Consider the following 15,112-nt stretch of genomic DNA (forward strand, 5'->3'; position numbering starts at 1 on the left):
CTGCGTTCAGCAGTATAGGCTAAATACCAAATATTTGTATGTTGCATCTCTAATTTAGAAGCAGAAATTGTTGTTTATTTTTTTAAATTTAATTTTTTTAATTATAATTTTACAGTGTTGAGCATAATCTTGTATGTCTTTACAATTTAAAAACTCATTGAAATTTTTTTTTCCTGCAATAATGGACCCTATTTGCACAAATTCATAAAAGCGGACCCTGGTTGAAAGAATGTGAGTAATTTTTTCACAATTTCACGAAAAACGGACCTTTCACAAAATGTCTGGACAGACCCCTGATATATATATATGTGTGTGTGTGTAAATACCTTTGTAAATTTAAAAGATTTTAGGCTTTCTAAACTTTACTCTGTAATATACACTCTTAAATAATGTTTACCTACAAAAACAACTTAAAGCCTCGGATGAATTTCGAAGAGGACTCTACTCAGAAAACTGTAATGATAATTTTTCACCATAAATTTTTAATTCTTGTGTACTATGCAAAATTGTTAATTTGGTAAAAGGGAAAAATTCTTAAAACAAATCAAGGAGTTCTACTTTTTCAGGACTGACTGAAATTTCTGTTGATTTTCGGAGTTGGGGCTTTTTCAGAATTCACAATCTAATTGCCTGCAAGATTTTTATTTTCTTTTTTATTAGACAAATATAAAATTTAAATTCTTTTTATTTTAGGTTATCTATTATCAAACTTCAAATCACTGTATGATATGTGAAGAAAGAAATCGTAGTATTACTGTAGTACCTTGTAGCCACTATGTTTTATGTACTCAGTGTGCTCCTCATCAAAAAAACTGCCCCTACTGTCAAGAAGAAATTACTTCATTATCTAATGCATCTTTATAAGAATTACTGTTTTTAGGTTTTTTGCGATTATGAACTTTTTACCAATGTAGTCCCCTTACTTGCTGACCATCTTTATAAAGTTATAGTGGAAGATCAGGCCAAAATAAAAGTGATAGTGGTGGCTATTTCCAGAGAATATGATTGGATTCAATGTATACTAGTAAAAAAAAGCTTTATATTTCAAAATAGTGAAATAAAATGTTTCCATGTCTTAACTATTCTGTTTGCAAACTGAGTTGGTATTTTGAGTTCATTATTTTTTTTTTCTTGATGAATGTCAGTATTGGAGTATGGGGGTTATTAGGTTCTTTTACTTAACTTTCTTATTATTTTTATAAAGTGTTAAGCAAAGTATTTTTTATTTTTGTGATAATCAGCAAAGGAACTGTTCTGAAACGAACAAAAATATTGTAGAAATTGTTAATGGATAAATATATATTTTTATTTTAGGTGAATTATAAGCTTTCCAATTGATAAATTAGGCACTTTTTTCCAATTATTTTATTAAATCTTGTGTTTGTAACTATGTAATTTAATGGCTATCAACTTGACTAAACAATCCAGATTTTGCTTAGGTTTCTCTAGAAAATTGTTTTTTTTTTATTCGCTTTCTTCCTCTTGTGACCTTATAGCAGAATTTAAAGAGTCAATCTGGACAGTAATCTTAATGAATTAAAATTTGTCTGCTACCTTAACACAGCCAGACAGAGATTATTATTGTAAAAACTAAATTCAAACTAACATTTGTTCATCAAAGTTAGAACATATAAGGGTAGATAAGAATTATACGTGAAAGAATGTTTTAAACAAATTATTTTAATTACGAATTTCATACACTTTTAAAGGAATGGAATCATTGAAGCTTAGAAAATGGAATAAGTCCTTATATAGTGTAAAATAAGCAAATCTGAAATAGAGTTTATTTTTTAAATTTTTAGTTAAATTCTTAGTTTTTTTAATATTTCAGATAATTAATGTATATTATTTAAATTTAATGGTTCTAGCATTCATCACTTTTTTGTTTATAAGTCTGCAAATTGGCAAACAAATTTTGCTGAGCACTTAAAACAAATAATAATTGAGTAACGAATTAATGATTGATTTTCCTCTTTCTCCTCTCATTAATATTTTTGATATGTTTTTGTTTTTTTAATTTGATATGGGTAATAATCTACCTCTGATAACCTATAGCTCCTGCTGCCATGCACAAGGATTTCCGCTACTGGATGCATGGCCATTCGCATAAAATCATTGACAATTTTTTATTGTAAATTATCATTTAAAAGTGAATGCTGATGTGGTATTAATAAGTTTAATTTCGCTAGAAACTTTTATAGTCTTATCTATTAATATTAAAATTATTTCATAATGAGAGACATATTTGACAGGTTATTATTGTCTATCAAATATATGTCTGTTGTGTAACAAATACAGGTAGCTGTTATGAAATTAGATGTCGTAAAAAAAGTTCTTTGCTTTATTTGCTTTAGTTTAAAATACTAAACCTTGATAGCATTTTCTTTGTCAATTCTGGTTGTTCAGTTATGTTGATAGTTAAGTCTATGTTGTACTTAAAATTTTCAGTGTTGGTGAATCAAGAAAAATATCCATTTCCCTATTTAAAATGCTTTACTAATTGTGGTTTATTAAATATAATCCTAACAAACGTCTTAAATTCTAAATCTAATGTCTTAGAGGATAAATTTCACTTTTCTGTATACAAAATTTAAAAAAAAAATCAATGTATAGTTTTATAAATCACCATTGCACAAAGGTTTGCATTATACAGACTGCAAAGAGGAGCAGCTATAACTTATGTAACAAATTATTAATAGCTTATGATTTTTCTTTATGTTATTAATAAAAAATAAATTAACATATTGAATTACAGATTCTTAATTTAATATAATATTTTGTGCTACATTTACTGATTAATTTAGTAATGTTTTCTTTCTGGGTGTTATATTTTAATTTGTTATTAAATTTATAAGTTCAGTTAAAAAGTCTATATGTATAAGGAATATTTTCAAGTAGGTTTGCTCTCTGCCCATTCAAAATAAGTTACTTTCCATTTGTAGACATTTTATTTTTGCTAAAGTAATTTAAAAACGTTAATTAATAAAAAGAATTTATGTGGGAAATGGGTATTTGGACAGCATTCCACTTCATTATTATTTATGCCGTAAGTTTGTATAATTTTTCTTTATTTGTTATCTGTTTGTATTGATTTTGTGCAATTATTATATTTTGTATTGTGTTAATATTTAAAGTTTAAATATTCATTAATAGTACAAAATTACAAACTATTGAGAATCCTATAGTTTTCATTTACTTTCAATTCATTATATATTTTAGCAAATGGCATATCCGAAAAATTGGTGCATTTATTTTGCTTTGCCATTAAAAGCTTGTAACCCTGAGACTTTTTAAATGTTTCTGATCTCGGTGAATTAATATTTTGTACCACAGCTCGGTGATTTTGAGTTTTATTCTATTGGTGAATCGGTAGAAAATTGGTATTTTTGATCTGTTATATAGTTTGCATGTATAGTGTGCAAAAGGTTGCTGTAAAAGTTTTTGATTGCTTGCCATTTATGGAATGTGTTTGGGGATGATGAGTTAATTTGTGTCATAAGTCATTTTAAAATAGTAATCATTTTAAAATCTAACTTTGTGGAAAACTCTGAAACTTTTTTTCATATGTTTTTTTTTTTTAAATTTATAGCTAGTTTGCTTCTGATAATTATACATCTAGATTGGATTTAACTAATTATTTAAGTTTACTTTTTTTATTGAATGGCAAGTTTAATAAAGGTCCACAGTTATAGCATAGCACAAGTATTGTCGTCGTTAGCGCAATAAATAGGCAATATAAGTATACCTTTTGATCTGATTGCAAGTTCCCCCTGTTTCAAACTTTTAAATTTGCACACTTTAACATGCATAATTATTTTAATTGCACATTTAACTTGTTTGTATGCTTAGGACTCTATTTTCCTTAATACTATCTATATTTTTATTTGGAAAAAATCAGTTATTTATTTGTTATTGCAAGATTTAAAAAAGTTTAGGTGACAATATGTGATAATTATGAGGATTTTGTAACTGAACAATATTGCTTACACTTAAATTTTTATTCTCAATTTTTCAAATACATTGTCAGATCCAGTCTATGGAACCTTGTTTACTTTTCAAATTTTTGTTAGATAATAAATAATAAATTACTTTTGGGGGTGGAATAATATCTTTCTAATTATAAATAATGAAATAATTACCCAGTATTAAGCCCGATCTAGGTATCTATTTTTATCTATGCTAAAAAGTGAAATGAGATGAATTATCCTTTTTTTCTCTTTTACATTGAATAAGACAATAAAGGTGAAAAATTAATATGTAGATTTGTATCATAAATTGAATTAAATGATACATCACATTATGTTTTCAAATTATCCTTAAATTTTTTCTATTTAATATGTATGTGAAAATTAGTATCTTAGAAATTTTTATTACAATCTATTATCTGTATAATCTTTATTAAATTTAATGTACTTCTTAAAAATTAAAATTTATAAAGAATAGAAATCATGTTAACTTATAACTTATAATTTTAACTTATAACCTATAATTTGGCTTATTAAACCTTAAAAAAATTTTTAACTAAGCATTGAACTTTTTGTTTATGAAGAAATTTGTCTTTTAATTGATACATAGCTGCCAATTCTGGGAGTTTTTTTTTCTCCAGTTTTCTTGGTTTTCTGATTGCTGGTTTTATGTTTTAGAATATTCTCTAAAATTGGGAAAGGTTTTAGTAGAAAACCTATTATAATAGTTTTTTAAAATCATATGCTTGAGTATTTAAATAAGCATCACTGCTAAATAGTCAGCCTGATTTAACATGTTCCAATTGAGGCTTTTCTCTATACTAATGTGTTCAATTTTTTTTATTATTTAGAACTTCTATTTTTAAGTTAAAGAATATAATGTAATGTCATCTCTCTCTCAAAAAGTATTCATTATCTATAACTATTTAAAATTATGAATTCATTTTAAAATAAACATATTAAAAATATTTTTTATTTCTTTTATAGTTCTTTAAATTTATATAAAGTTATAATTTTAAATCGAAGTTTTTTTAGATTTATAGTTATTTATATAATAGTTTTTTTTTAATGAAAAAATCTCTATGTTAAATCTACTGAATTTTTTCCTTTTCATGTTGGCAGCTGTGTTAATAAATTAAATTTTAATGCATATTGAAAAATTTTGGATTTTAATTTTTAAACCCTTGCAAGATGTTTAAATTTTTAAGAACTCTGTAGCATCAACTGTAATTGTAATGAGAAAAGCAGCCTCTTTTTCAAAAGTCTTTTCAATGTTTTTAACAACCCTTGAAAAATATTTTTGTCTTTTAATCTTCTCAATTAAATATTTCATTTTATATTAAATACAAATATTTAGAAAATTGCAATTCCTATGACCTTTCACAAAAAAGGATAACTGTGTATACAAACTATCATGAGCTTATGAAAAGATTATTGAAATTTTATAAATCCCTTCTCCTTTTGTGAATCTTTTACCTAAGTTTAAGACCTTGTTCTATTTGAATTGTTTTATTTATTTCCATTTTGTGTTGCATTATATTGCTATTGTGAAAATTTTTGTTTACTAGTTTTTCATATTATAAAATTTCTCATCTATCGGCATTGCTCATCTATCAGTATTGCGGTAGTTTCCTCTTGTGCACACTGGCAACCTAATTGTATATTGTGACGGGACATTTTTAGGATATGCTATTTTGTTATGAAATGGTATGGAAGATACTTCTTGATTGAAAAACAAATGTATATATTTCCATATTACACAAAAAATTTCTTTAGTAGATTTTATTTGTATGAGTATTTTAAACATAGAATTAATAAAATATATGTACAGTGAATGTAGTCGTAAATGTTTATAAAAGCACACTTATTAATAGATAGGCAATTTTTAAATGTCTTCTACACAAGAGCATTCTGTTACTTTTAATGTATCTAAAATGTATTTTTTTTTCCATAAATATCCAAACTTACCTTTTAATTTTTAATGCAATTTTTCTTACAACTTTTTCCTTTTTATTGTGAGCTGTTATTCTAAAGTATTAAAAAGTTAGGGAAGTCTGTTGGAGCAGTTAAATTTATTTTTTTTTCCTTTTTGTAATTGTGTTTTAGGAAACTATGCAATTGGCTTTAGAATTATTACTAAATAATGAGGTGTACTAATAATTAAAATTTGATTATTAGAAGAAAAAAAATTCAATACATAATTGAATGTTTAAAAATATGAGATTGTTTCAACTCTAAAATTGTTTTCAATTAAAAGTATGTGTAAATAGAAAATCAAAGTAAGTACTAAAATTTTTTTCTCGCATTCTATCTAATAGTAATGACAATAATATTAATAAAAAAAACGCACAAATTTTTATCTGTGTAGATTTTATAAAATTGAACAAAATATTTTAGAAGTGTTTGAAGTCTGATGTTTTAAAGTAACTTCTAAATGTAACTAAATTGAAAATTATTCATTTCTGCTCTTGAGAAAATAAATATTTAAAAATGTTATTTTTTATTTATTTATTATTTAAACAGGAATGAAGTGATTTCGTTAATTTCAATACTAATGAAGAACTTTCATTGCTAGCAGTCTTGGAAATAATTAAACAATTTTATAAAAGTAATCATATTTCTATGTTTGAATTTGAAATAATTGGTCATAAATTTTCAACTACAAAATCATCAGTACTTGATAATATTTAGTTTCTGAAAATACCCTACAAAAGTAGGGGGTCCCCTTACACAACAGGTTGACTTATACACCAGGATATATGGTATTATACTATGTAATTACCTTAATGCTCAATAAGGGTTTCTCTTTTTAAAGCATTCTTAAATGAATAATGTTTGTTATAAAAAAATTAACAGAGTGCTCTTGTATGTGCAAGCTTTAAAGTGATGCTTTATCAAATTTCTACTATTAATTTAAGCTAAATATTCTATATTTTGAATATATATTAAAATTTTGTGCCTATTCAGCATTTTGAGCATTAAAATTTAATTTTATAGTTTGAGGTATTAGTAATGCTTGCTGCTACTTTTTCTTTAAAAGTTAAATACCTATTAGTGCCAATATGAATTTACACTCTTGAAATTAATTGTAAATGAGTTTTAATTATTCAAATTATCAAGATATTTTTTATTTAATAGTTTCATGTTTACTTTTTAAGTTTATCATTATGACATTCAAACCAGTTTTCTCAATATTAATAATAAAAATAACCTTAGCATACATTTTTTTAAAAATATTCATAATCAATTTTGATTACTTTTTAATTTTCAATTAAACTATTCCTTAAATAAAATTTATTATCTTGATTTTTTTTACAATGTTAACACTGCTATTTTTTTCTTTCTATTTAAAAGGTGTTTATTAAAAAAAAAATTATCAAAATTAGTTAAAACAAATATTCAATGCATTATATAGTTAGGGTAATAATTTGGATATCGGATAAAAATTAGGGTTGGCAATAATTTGGGTATGAATTGGCATATAAATTTTCTGTCTCGTGGTTATCAATAAATTGTTGTAAGGTTTAAAAGGTGCTATTTAGTTTTTCAATAATTTTCACAATTTAAAATAAACAGGGTTAATTATTTTTATTGGGTGCTTTATTATAAATGTTAGTAGTGGTGCTTTAATAAATTGATTTATGTGTTCAATTGAAAATTCAAGCTTGCTAAGTCTGTCTACATTTTGGCATTTATATAATTTATTTAAAAAAAAAAGGTAATTATGAATTTTATTGCATTTGCGCTGAACTAATTTAATCACCGACATACTAGGGTTACAGAAAAAAAATATTTTTAAGGACTGCACAAACTAGTTTTTATATTAAATGATAATAATTTAGTATAAGAACTATATGTATGCTATGTATTAGTGTAAGAACAATATTAATCAGACTTAAATGTTAAAAAACTTAAGTATATGTTTAATATTTTGGAAAGAAAAAATATTTAATGTTTAGTGCACTTTTGCATTGTTAATTAATTTAATTTTCTTTGTTGAAAAAATTAATTTTATCTTTATTTTACCACACATAAATTTAGCCATTTAATTAATGAATAAATTCTTGAACTACATTTGTTATGAACTTGATTTAGTTTTAAAAAAAAGTTTTCTGAAATTTCGAAAGATTGATATCTTGTGACACCGTGAATAAGTAAATTTTAATGTTACAATTCGGATGTTTCTTCAAAGCTTATTAAAAATAGTTTAAAAGACAACATAAAATTTCTTTTTAAAGTAAGTAGTTTTTTTAAAAAAAAATTATCTGAGGTTAAAAAGCAGCAAGCTGCACGGTGTGGCATTCATATCTCTTTGTTGTGTTCCTTGGCGCATTTGATCCAAAGTTGTTCATCCCTTCTATCTATCATTCCACATATATTTTATATTGTCAGTATGAAGAAAACTGGTTTAAATTGTCTTAATATTTTGTCATATTTTAAATTATAATTTAAATCCCAGCCGAAACTAGTTAAAAGCTTGTTAGGATGCTTTTTGATTAGTAGTTTACTCATGTGGCTAGTCTTTAGTCTTGAACTGTTGATTCCTTTGCTAAGAATTTTTAAAGTTATTTGGTTTTCTTTTCTTACTGTACAAGTTAAAATATTCTCTTACAAAAATATTTTGGCTTATATAAATTTTTTTAGTGTATTCCGTGTCTAAATGTACAAATTAATTGTTTTCAGTAAAAGTAAGTTTTGTAACAACTAAATTAAAAAAGAATTTGTTACATGACAATAAATTTTTATGTCCCGTTTATAAAAATTGATATTTAAATCAAAAGTTATTAAATTTCATAAAACACTGTCTTTGTTCATTTTCTATTGTTATTTGTAAATAAAAATGTCACATATTTCTGTTATTTATCAATTAAACATCACACATTAGACAAGTCGAGATTATCAATGTATAAACAAAATACTAATTGAATATATACAACATAAAAATCTTACAGAGTTGGCTACTTGTGGAACAACAATTTGATGGTATATTTCGACATGTGGTAAACCTATAAAGGGGAACTTAATGGCTTATGTAAGATTAGTATTTGACCATTAAAACCAACTAAGTCAGTAAACCGTTGCCAATTGTGGCTCCTCTTCCACAAAATAGTACTCAACAATAGTTCCGACAAATTTTACTCAAACATAAAAATTTCCTCAAATTTTATTTATAGGATTTTCTTTTTTTGTTGTTGTATAGATTCGGCATTTTGATAGTGCTGTTTAGTTTATTCATCAAATTGTGTTGTAATGATTGTTATATGACAAAATTCTAAACTTGTTAATAATGAAAAACATTCTATTCCATAAAATAGTCTCGATTGCAACAGACTGAGAGAAAAGTATTAACTGTGAAAAATACGTGTTTGTTGCGAATTTGAAATTAAAAATTCATAATAAGATCAAACAATGACTTACCATTTTATCGTTCCTCGCGCGGGCATTAGTTCGCAGAAAATTTCAGAAATTTGCTAAGTGGTAAATTTAATGAGGATTCAAAATTATTCTAAGATTCTTCTGATTTAAATGAATAAAGAAAAAGAAAAATCATGACTTTTCTGTTTATAAAATATTAACATATCCTCAAAATTCTACTTTTTTTCCGCAGTAACTTTAAAAGGTTTTCCCTGATAACCTATGTATTGATATTTTATTTTCAAATTAATAAATTGGATTTAATTAGATTTTATATCCCATTAAACGAAGTAGTTTATGTCCAAATGATTAGTAACGTTTTTAAGTGCTTTTGAAATTTAAAAATAACTTACATTTACTTCGATAAATTTCTGGTTTAGTTCACTATCGTTTGGAAAAATATTTCTTACGTAACGTATATGTTGAAAGGTATGTATGAATATGTGATAATTTTTTTATTTTTGAAATTTTCTCCCATTGTTTTTTGTAAGAGCTAACACGTGTAGCCGGCGGTTTTTTTAAAAAATTAGAAAAAAATCTTAATTTTATTTGTACACATGTAAATATTATAATATTTTTTCGTTAAAATTTCAAAAAACCATCTGCTAGTTCTCATGTACTCATATTTATGTGTAATGATGATGAAAATTATTTTAAATTAAATATATAAATCTAAAAAACAAATAGAAAGTTTAACTTTTATTTCCACTTTAAATGCAACAATAAAAGTTTCCGCTAAATGGGTGAAAGTTGGCGTATATTTGCCGTTAGAATTACAAATGTAACCAAAGCAATCGGAAAATTAACTAAAACCGCAATTTGAGTAATACCTCGGTCAATTTTCATTCGATTATCGAAGGACGTCATATTATTTCTTGGTCAATGAGTTAAAGCCCATTTATTTATGACTTTAAAAAGAACTATTATGAAAAAAAAAACGTGTAATAAAAAATACAAACAATTGGGAACTTGCCGCTCCAAGAAATTAATTATGCACAACCATGTGATTAAAATGGATACTTGTAATCGACGTCGCGCGTGTATGTCGAACAGGATTAGGATCTGAATCGAAAAATGCCACGATTCACCTACGCTGACGTCACTTGCAGGTATCCAATTCTATTGTTTTCTGATGAGAATTTTGTAACACCTATTGATCTTTATACAGGATGTTCAATATAATCTCCACCATAAAGCAATTTTTTTTTAAGAATCCTGGTCAAGTGTGAAGTAACAACATCAGTATGCATATTGGGGTTCTCAAATTTATATTTTTGCGATGGTGAAACAAAAGAACTTGCAATCTGTCGAATCACTAGTGCGGAATGTGGGAAGAAAAAGCCAGTTTGGTTGCCTGATGAAACTTATGGGTATTTCTAATCGCATTTTAATTCTTTTTTTATTTTTTCGGAAATCATACAGCTTTAGATATTGGCGATCAAAATGGGCTGCAGGTGGCGTAGATCAGAACTCTTTTCCTATGGCAACACTTCACATGCTTTCCCCATTAGCGTGTGGAAAGTCATAGAGGAAGGAAGTACGTTAGTTTCTCTCTTGATTTTCATATAGATTGAAATCTTTTAACTTGAAAAACTATATGGAACTGAAAACTACATTAAACATAGTTCCGAAGAAAAGTATTATGGAAATTTTAAAGAATATTCTTATTAAATAAAAAGGAAAAATATTAAGAAAAGGGAAAATATCGTAGTACATTCCTATACAACTGAAAAGAGGAGGAGAGGGAAGGGAGAAGGGCTAAAGTCATGAAATCGGTCTCTCCCCAGATGGCGTATTCGAGTGTTGCGATCGCGAATTTTCAGTCCCATCTTTCTTAGAGGTTACGCATGAGATTACAAATAGCGTTTTTTCCTCTCTGAAATATTAATTTGCAATCCCCTATCGTAAAGTTTCCTAAATTGAATCTCGACTAGCGATAATATCAGAGCACCCTGTGACGCATAATGAGGTATTGCTATACTTCTAACTAATTTTCATAAACTATAGCAAATCAAAAAAAAAATATCTGGCTACAAGTGGAGTTTTTTAGGAGATGGAATTTTTTTTCAAAAAACTATCAAAATAGAAAAAATCGACATTGATCTGATACTTTTATTTATATCGCGCTATAGCTGCCCAATATTCTATTGGCGACTGTCTAAGATACATCCCTGAGAGTAATCCGGAGACAGATAGGGCATTCACACACCATCCATCCGCAGATCGTAATTTAGACCTGAACCAGAGCCTCCAGAAGTATTGATTTGTTGTGGGATCGTGGAGAACTTTGCGACCACGACAGATTTAGCGTCACCATTTTGTATACGGATAGTCTTCGGTGATTTGGATCTGAAATCATATAATTGTGTGTTGACAATCATTGTGTTATCTAACAGAAGAGCCCCCTGAAGGAGCATCTTCTTTATCAGGAGGTGAGCACATTAAAGCACTGGACTGTGCAAAGAGCAAGGCTAAATTAACAATTCAAATGAAAGTAAATTAAACTTAAAACAAAAATAACTCATTCAATCACCCCCTCATTTCCTAACACTAACACTTACGTGGGCTTAGTGCGAGGTAATGGGACTCATCAACGTTTAGAGACGGGGGGGGGACAAAAATAATTAATTAAAAACTTTAGACCATAACCCACCTGAAAGTAAAAATGCAGTGCATGAAGAGAATTTAGTATTTTCTTTGATGAGTTGGAAACTACATATTTGGTTGTAGTTACATTTGGTGCACTTGGTGGCTACTCTGAAGAAGCTTTCATTCTGCTTTGCTGATATCATAGATAGTTGGGTCATTGAGAATGATAGATTCTTCTATCAAACTAACGCTCTGCGGTTATGCTTCTCAGTATTATCTTTGCAATCATATCCTTTATCTATTTTAACACTATAGCGTTGAAGTCTGTGTTTTCGTAAATGTATCTCAGACAGGCAGGGGAGGTGTAGCTGAGAATAGGCCATATACATTTGATATATAGATACGTTCCTTTTAGTATGTTCGGCTAATTTTTTTATTTTAATTACAAAATTGGTTAAGTGCTTGAAATGCTTTGTTGGCTTTATTAATAACTTCATCAGATTTCTCAATGCTTCACTACTAAAAAGAGCTCGTATATTCCATGTTCTAATATTCAGTGCCTTTTTCTGTCTAGGTGTGATCTGTCCGGCTTTTACTTCCAGAAATTTCAGAACAGCAGTTTTTTTTCGGGGTGGGATTGTTAGCCTCACTCCCAAACCCAACCTGGAGGGTGAGGGTGTTCCTCTTTTCCTGATGTCTTCCCTTTGACCTGTCCGGCTTGGGCATCCCGATCAGCTCTCAGGATCACACGAACTACACCAACACGATAAGGTGGAAACACCTTCGGTGGGGCCATGATCAGATTGACCATGTTTTAATTGACCAAAGCACAGAAGTAACTTATTTGACGTAAGAAGTTACAGTGAATCAAATGCTGATTTCGATCTTTATTTGGTTCTGTCAAGGGTGAGAAGCAAGATATCGAAACGCTTCTACCTGAGGAAAGACCGAAAGGAAATTAAACGTGATACAGATGCCTTGAAAACACCTAAGATAATGAAAATGTATAAGAATAAAATAAAAGACAGATTTACAATGACTGAAAATGCGATCGATAACGTCCACAGTTAAAAAAAATACTCAAACTCACCATAATAAAATCAGCTGAAGAAACTTTGCCTTCAATAATAAAAACGAAATCAAATGACTGGTTTGACGTGGAATGCGAAATAATTAATGAAAGCGAAAATCGAGTATTTAGGCTGATGTTACAAAAGAATTACACTAAAAAACTGAAAAGAAAAGAATGTTGAAACGAACGATAAGAATGTACTGGAAGAACTGGTATAAATAAAAAAAGCACCATAAAAAGCAGAGAGAAGCATGAAAGTTCTACAACGTAGTGAATAAAAATAGAAGAGAGTTTTCCCCCCAGAACTCGCACATGCCGTGACGAAAACGGAGAACTTATTAATGATAATGCTAAAGTACAAAGGAGATGGAGAGAACATTTTAAAAGGGCTCTTAAAGGAAAAGATACTTTAGACGGAAAAGAGGACAATATAATCAGAACCCCACAAGAAAAGGAACTAGAACCATCTTTCTAGGATGTAGTTCAAAGAGCAGAGCCGTTTTTAAGGATGGGCCAAGTAGGCCCTGGCCCAGGGCCCCGAGTTCCAATGGGGCCCCCAAAAGTCTAAAACCTCATTGCATTAATTGTTTTGTTTTTTTAAAATTCTAACTCAATTATTATTTATAACTTAAGAGGGCCCCCAAACCCCACTTTTTCTTCTTTTTTTTAAAGTTTTATTCAGAGCTGAGGCCCTCTGAAGCCCATAATATACATATTTTTTTCTTTCTTACACTGTTGTATTCTTTTCAAAATCTAATCGCAGTGCTTACAAATATAAAATTGTTACTCTTCACTTTAACTAAAAGAGCAATAAAAAGCTCTTTCCACTAATGAAAATATCCCCACTTTCGTAGCTACCACCCACAGAGTTGTCAAATAGCCTTCTCACCTTACACTGTGGGAAAATGTCTTTAGCTTCTTTATATTGCCTCGGGACTCTTTTTTCCTAACTTTGAAAATATCAAATATCCACAGAAACACCCCTTTGTCTGATTTCTGCTCATAAATTTCTAGGAAGAAAAATTTCTTGGGGTGTAAATAGGGGGGGAGTCTTCTTAGAATTCCATTGGGTCACTCTGTCTTGAGATTTCCATAGTGCCTTTAAATTGGGCCTCGTTCAATTCTAAATTTTCTTACATAGAAAATTTATATATTTTTTTTAATTTTTTATAAAAGCATTTTTTTTTAATCATCTTAAATATTTCAACTAGCCTAATAGTTTTATTTGCTTAACTTTTGTAGTTGATTTTATTTTGTTATTTTTCAAATTAATCGTAAGAGAATCCGTTAATTGGAATTTCTACATCAAATTTTCGTTGGATATTAAGAAGACATAAATCTTTCAGGTTGGAGGTAAGCAAATGTTTTTATTGTATCAATTTTGGTTGGGGTTAGGGAAAACATGAAAGGTTTGCGCAGTTTTTTATATATACGTTGTGATTTTTTTGTTTATTTATTTAAATGGCCGGCCAATATTCAATTCCCTCTTTGACTGGCCCGTCTGCCAAAACTCTTGATTTGTTCTGTTCTGGATGAAATTGAGATAACAAATGTAATTTTATTTTAATTTACTTACTGCTAATAGACAGAAACGACATAGGATTTTGTTTAATCGAGCATTGAAATCAAATGATCATCAACTAAACAAATGTTTAAACACGAGAAAAAAACTTTTTAAAACTCCTGTATGACCAAATTTTCCACGTTTCCCCTAAATATGAAATATGTTTAATTTGTAATATTATATTTCGTACACAAAATTAATTTATTTAGTTTCCTTATGATTTTATTGTTTATTGATCATATTCGTTTCTATTTTTAACTCCCTGATTTTTGTTGTTATTATGTGTCTAAAGTTAATAAGACTTCTCAAATTTTTAATTAATAAGACTTTTAAATTTCCAAATCAAGGTCGAAACAATTTCTTAAAATTGTAAATCGAAACTATATATGAAATTTTGACAGCTTTGTTTTTATTTTAAACGTGTGCATTTAATTTAATAAAATAAAAATAAATGAAAAAAATATAAATAAATGCCTGAATAAAATAAAAAAAGTCGTTACCCAAACA

The 15,112-nt window shown here is 27.8% G+C and overlaps 2 protein-coding genes across 7 annotated transcripts in view; both read left to right on the top strand.

Annotated features, from left to right (window-relative positions):
* Positions 1–8,817, top strand: part of LOC107436699 (RING finger protein unk) — a 33,135-nt gene extending 24,318 nt beyond the window's left edge. For all 6 annotated transcript variants that reach the window (XM_043043332.2, XM_071186634.1, XM_043043334.2 and 3 more), the window contains one exon: positions 694–8,817. In XM_043043332.2, the coding sequence (XP_042899266.1) occupies positions 694–864 (171 nt within the window). In that variant the 3' untranslated portion in view covers positions 865–8,817. The remainder of the gene's footprint in view (positions 1–693) is intronic.
* Positions 8,818–9,577: 760 nt separating this feature from the next.
* The window catches only part of LOC107436763 (glutathione hydrolase-like YwrD proenzyme), a 36,619-nt gene continuing 31,084 nt past the window's right edge, over positions 9,578–15,112 (top strand). Inside the window, exon 1 of the mRNA XM_071186396.1 lies at positions 9,578–9,809. The gene's annotated coding sequence lies outside the window, so the exon portion shown is untranslated. The remainder of the gene's footprint in view (positions 9,810–15,112) is intronic.

Source organism: Parasteatoda tepidariorum, chromosome 10 (genome assembly GCF_043381705.1).
Source record: "Parasteatoda tepidariorum isolate YZ-2023 chromosome 10, CAS_Ptep_4.0, whole genome shotgun sequence".
NCBI classification, from domain to species: domain Eukaryota; kingdom Metazoa; phylum Arthropoda; class Arachnida; order Araneae; family Theridiidae; genus Parasteatoda; species Parasteatoda tepidariorum.